At 30.4% G+C, this 5,225-nt stretch overlaps 1 protein-coding gene across 1 annotated transcript in view; it reads left to right on the top strand.

Moving 5' to 3' along the window:
- The first annotated feature begins 1,482 nt into the window (after positions 1 to 1,482).
- The window catches only part of LOC106684489 (uncharacterized), an 88,917-nt gene continuing 85,174 nt past the window's right edge, over positions 1,483 to 5,225 (top strand). The window contains exon 1 of the mRNA XM_014426608.2: positions 1,483 to 2,538. Within this exon, the coding sequence (XP_014282094.1) occupies positions 1,492 to 2,538 (1,047 nt within the window). The 5' untranslated portion in view covers positions 1,483 to 1,491. The remainder of the gene's footprint in view (positions 2,539 to 5,225) is intronic.

The raw sequence follows: 5,225 nt of genomic DNA, 5'->3' as shown, positions 1-5,225 counted from the left end.
CTTTAAATATGATTTTTTCATTACTTCAATTATAAAAAAAATTTCTATCACACATAAAATTAAATTTAATTCAAAAGTATAAAAATTATATAAACATTTCAATTATAGAAAAAAATATTTACATATATAAAACCCAACATGGACGTCCCCATTTAAAAGCTATTAATATTTTTAAAAAACAACACTATAACACATGTATACAAAGATTAAAATTACATAAATAAGTATATTGGACACAAACATATATATATATAAGTTTTAATATATTAAAACTTGTAATGTGCAAATATCAAAAAAATTAAAAGTTTATTTGAGAATTTGCACCAGTCAATTACTTAAATCGTATCCCTGAAATAATATAATCCTCACAGTACATCTTCTCCTCAATTAATTTGATAATCAAGTTACGATTATCGACTAATCCACCAATTATTGTGATTAGTAAAATGGATTGAATTAATCTACAATCTTCGTTCAACAATTCTGAGAGTTCGAATCTCTATTTTTCCTTTCTTTAGTTGAACTATATAATTAATATTAATCTCATATTAGATATCAGTGTGATTTAATTTTTTAATGTAAAGTCAACATTGAATAAACATTTTTAAATAACCAATTATAAATTATAGATATTTAATTATAGTTGTATAATGAACACAAAATTATTCTCCAAAATTTAAGTAAATAAATAGTTTATCACAATAACAACAGAATATTCATTTAATTACCCTTTTCTATGTAACTTATTTTAGCTACTATGTTTTTGACCTTATGAAACGAAAAAAATGTAAGCAAGCCTAAGTTTTAAATTTTTTACTTTTAAAGAATTATATAAACCAATGAAACTTGATAATTAATACGTCATTTAAAATAATAATAACTATAATTAATTTTAAAAACTATAACATTCATAAAACATCTGTATAATTTTAATTTAAAGAAAATAGTACAACTAAAAAATAATTGTTTAAATACACCTACCTATACAATCCAAATATATTTAACAATAAAATCTTGAAATATTGTAAATCATGATAAATTCACTTGACGTAAATAGTTATTTAGTTTTTTATCAAAGCTAAATTTACTAGAATATAATGTATTTACAAATAAAAAACAATAAAAAAAATTTTTTGTAATCAACGTAATTTTAAAAAAAAAAATTTATTCTTGCGAAACTAAAACTAATTAGATCTCATAGCTTTAGTAAGTGGTCTGAACAAGATTGATCTTTTTTTATTTTATTTTTTAATAGTGATACTTGGTTAGAGATGAAGAGGTGGTGATTGTAGTTGAAATGATGATTATTTCATTAGCCGAAGTACCAACAGTTGAATAGTAACCAATTAGCGAAAATGTAGCCGGTGAGGGCCTAATTACGAGGCTGGAGGAGAGGCAGGGTTCAGACCTGCGGAAAGGGTGGTGGGGCGAGGGGGAGGGGCGCTCCAGCGGGCGCTCCGTCAGTCGTGGCCGGGACATGACCGCCGTGAGATGAACCGTTATTACGAAGGATATCCACGCGTTCTGCCGCCGCCGCCGCTGGCCGAGCCCTCTGCCACCTGGGCATCCTATGCCTCAGATCCTGCCAGAAGTCATGAGCGCTTCAAGCCGGAGAGGGTACGCCACGGCCTGTCTGTCCAGAAGCTGCAATGGAGAGCTTCCAACTGGGTTGACGGCTTCCCTGAGATGGTTAGTTCCATGACCATTGCCGACGTGTCCCCGAGGTTCGCCGTCAAGAGGATTATCCTCTTATACGAAAATGCTCAGTACAGAGAAGCTGCCAACTTCATCAACCGCCTGTCGCACGGGACGTTCAAAACTATCCTCGGTCAACTGCCGATCGATCTCTTCATTGAGGCTATGCCACACTCGGTCTCCATTCTAGAGGCCCTCTATGCCAAAGTTTTCCTTTCTTCAGATTGTGGAATCAAAGTTCTGAGGCCTGATTGTGTATTAATGCAACTGGTCAAGTTATTTGCCGGTGCTGGAAATGCCGAACGCTGGTTAGGCAGTGCCAGGAAATTGCTGAAGGTGATAGTCCTCTCCGAACCGAAGCTCAAGAAAGCCCTGCAGGTGAAGAGGAGATCATTGGACAAAGCCGTCGAAGGCTTAGGTCAGCACGGACTCGTTGGTACTACCGACGAGTCCCTTACTAACCTTCACGACGCCCTCAAAGTAGAATTTCAAAGATTGGTGGACACATACAAGACAGCCCTTCAGAAACTGGAAGAACTGAGCCTCTCAGGCAAGAAGGACGGAAAGGCGAACGCACCGGTTCAAGCTTCGCATCAGCGACAACTCTCTTTACGGCAGTCGGATATCCAAGAGCGGCTGATCAAAAACAAGACTCTCCTAAACGTAGTCGAGCCGGCCACTTCCAATCGTTCCGTAGCCATTCTGCTGGCCATCCTCCAGCGCCGGGTCGAGTGCGATAAAGACGCTCTTTTCCAGTTCACGCAACTGCGGAAGGAATTGAAGGTGGAGTCGGAACAAGTCGTAGCACCGCTCCTCATGCGATACTCACATGCGTGCGATCAGGTAAGTTTATGCCTTTCATGTTAGACTCACATTATATGCTGCCTTTGATATTAAAAGTTAATTTTACTACAATTTCATTTAATTAATTAATTAAAATGTGTTATAACATGGTTGCAAAATATAATTTTCTACATGCCACATCTTATATTTAAAGCCAGTTAAACCTAACACTATTAAAATATTTAAAATTTCATCTTGCCTATTCTAGATTGTTAACTACCAAAAAAATTATACTATACATTTACTTTTTTTATTTATATTATCTAATTAAGTTCTCAACGGTTATTTTGCGAATAAAATTCTTGATAAAAATCATGAGAAATATTAATACTTCCATGAAGGGATAAAAGTGAGAGTAAAAAAAATGAGAGAAATATAGCTTCATTTATCTTTATTTTTAAAAAAGGTGGTTTACTTTAATTATTTTAATAAATTTCTAACTCGTGTAATTTAGGTTTGGATAAGTATAATATAAACCAAAGTTAACGTATTTTTTTTTTAAACTTTAAACTGATTAATCATTTTGAAAGTCCACAATAAATATGACTTTTAAGCTTAATAAAAACTTGAAAATAGCCAACAAATTGGAGAAATGACGAGGTCGTGATATAATTTAATTCTTCAACAGTTTAGTCCTTCTATATTTTATTTCTGAATTTAACTCAAATTGTTGAAAAGTTTCACAACAATCTGACTTAAACCCCTGTAAATATATATAATAAACGAAAACATGAACTACCACGGGTGAATGCTCCCGTGAGTGTTGCGGGTTGAGTTGCCTGTGCTCTTGGAAGGCGTTGATAAACTTCAGGGCTAAGCGTAAATAAATGATAGAAATAATATTTTTACATAAAAATTTAATAACCATTTAAGATATTTAATTTATTTTGGATATACAAAAAGTCATGAAATTCTAATATCTTCGCAAACAAATAATTATTTTAATTCTTGAAATAACCAATATTTCATTATTTATTTAAGAAAGATGTTTACTAATAGCTTTTCAAAAATCAATAAGAAAACAAAAACGCAAACTGAACAAGGTTAATAATTAGAATAAGCATAAATAGAACACACAACTTGGAAAGAAGCTTAAAAAGAAAAAATAAAGATGATTTTTTGTCCAGAATTCAAAGTATTCAAAATGTATATAATAGTGGTCAATATAATAATAATTATAATATTTTTCAATACATATTTAAAAGCCATTTGAAATATCAATTTTTAACTTATTTATTATGTTTAGAAGAAATAGTTTCTTAAAAAAATAATTATTCTTCTTGAAATAGCTAATATCATTATTTATTTAATTAACACACAACAAAAACTATTTATAAATAGATTTTAAAAAGTCAAAAGGAAAATTAACATTATAGTTTGAGGTTAATAAGCAAATTAATTTTTCTGTCTAATTATTTCGCTATTGAAACAATGAACCAGAACTTTTAATCTTGTAATTTTGAAAAACTATATCCTTTTTTAATACTTGCATACAGTTATGTTCTCCGTAATTAATTTATTTATGTTATATGTAAACAGAAATTGGCATGAAAGTGAAATTATTTTTTTACATTATATTGTAATATGGCAATAACGAAGCCACGGAATCAACAAGGAACGAGGCGAAATCCAAGTCACCTGTTACAGCCCCGTTTAGCCTTGAACGTGAAAGGTTGTAATTCCATTCTCCTCCAATTTCACTCTGAGAGTTGTCTTTCTAGGTAACTGTCCCGAAAGGTCTACAGAATTCTTTTAACTGAAGTCAATTCAGTTACACATTTCCTTTGAGAACATTGTTTCAGAATACTATAGTCACCTTAATGTGGAACTATAGCTGGCGTAGAAAAAGACTTTCATAAAAGCATCACGGATCATGTGAAGATAAATTATTTTTCCACACATTGAATGTATATAGGAGCCACGTTTCTGTAGATAGAATGGATAGATCTTGTAGCTTTTTATTTAACAAACATTTCACTGTTTATACATATATAGAGTAGTATTAGAGTTTTAATAAAGTTTAAATAAATTATTATTTATCTATTATAATTTAAAATAATACTATGTTTTAGGCAAAGATCGGAATTCAGTGAACGTATTAAAAAAAATAAAGATATAAAATGAAAAATCAAACATACTTTCAACATAATTATCAAAATTATTAAAAAACAGGAGTATGTGTTCTTCAAGAAATAATTACTAACCAAAATTCTTTATTTTATGTTATATTTTACTTTAATATGTTATTATATTTTAATATTATACTATAATAATTATAAATAATAAGGATTTGTTTTATTTAACCGATTCTACGTGTGTAAATATTAAACTGTTTTATTCGAAATTCTAGCCACCATCAACTTAAGGAACAAAAATAGTATATTAAAGTACTTCTTTTAATTTTACAATCGTGCGTGCACATCAACGTTTCGTGATCAGATCAGAACTTCTTTGAGCTTCCAAACTCTACTTTAATCTTCTTTTTTTATCTATTTTCATCATAAAATTTATATTAATAATAATGCAAAAATTTAATTGTTAAAGTTACTTTAGGTAAACTAAACTAACTTAGGTAAACTGCTTGACAACTAAGTAATTTAACAAAAAATGTTAAATAATTAAGTTAAGTACAGTAAATTACAGAAATTTATAAAAAATATGTACATATACATATATATATAAGTTAC

The sequence above is a fragment of the Halyomorpha halys genome, unplaced genomic scaffold, assembly GCF_000696795.3.
Source record: "Halyomorpha halys isolate HHAL.00 unplaced genomic scaffold, Hhal_1.1 Scaffold586.1, whole genome shotgun sequence".
Lineage (NCBI taxonomy): Eukaryota > Metazoa > Arthropoda > Insecta > Hemiptera > Pentatomidae > Halyomorpha > Halyomorpha halys.
Note: the sequence above shows the minus strand (reverse complement) of the source record. Positions and strands in the feature narration are given on the sequence as shown.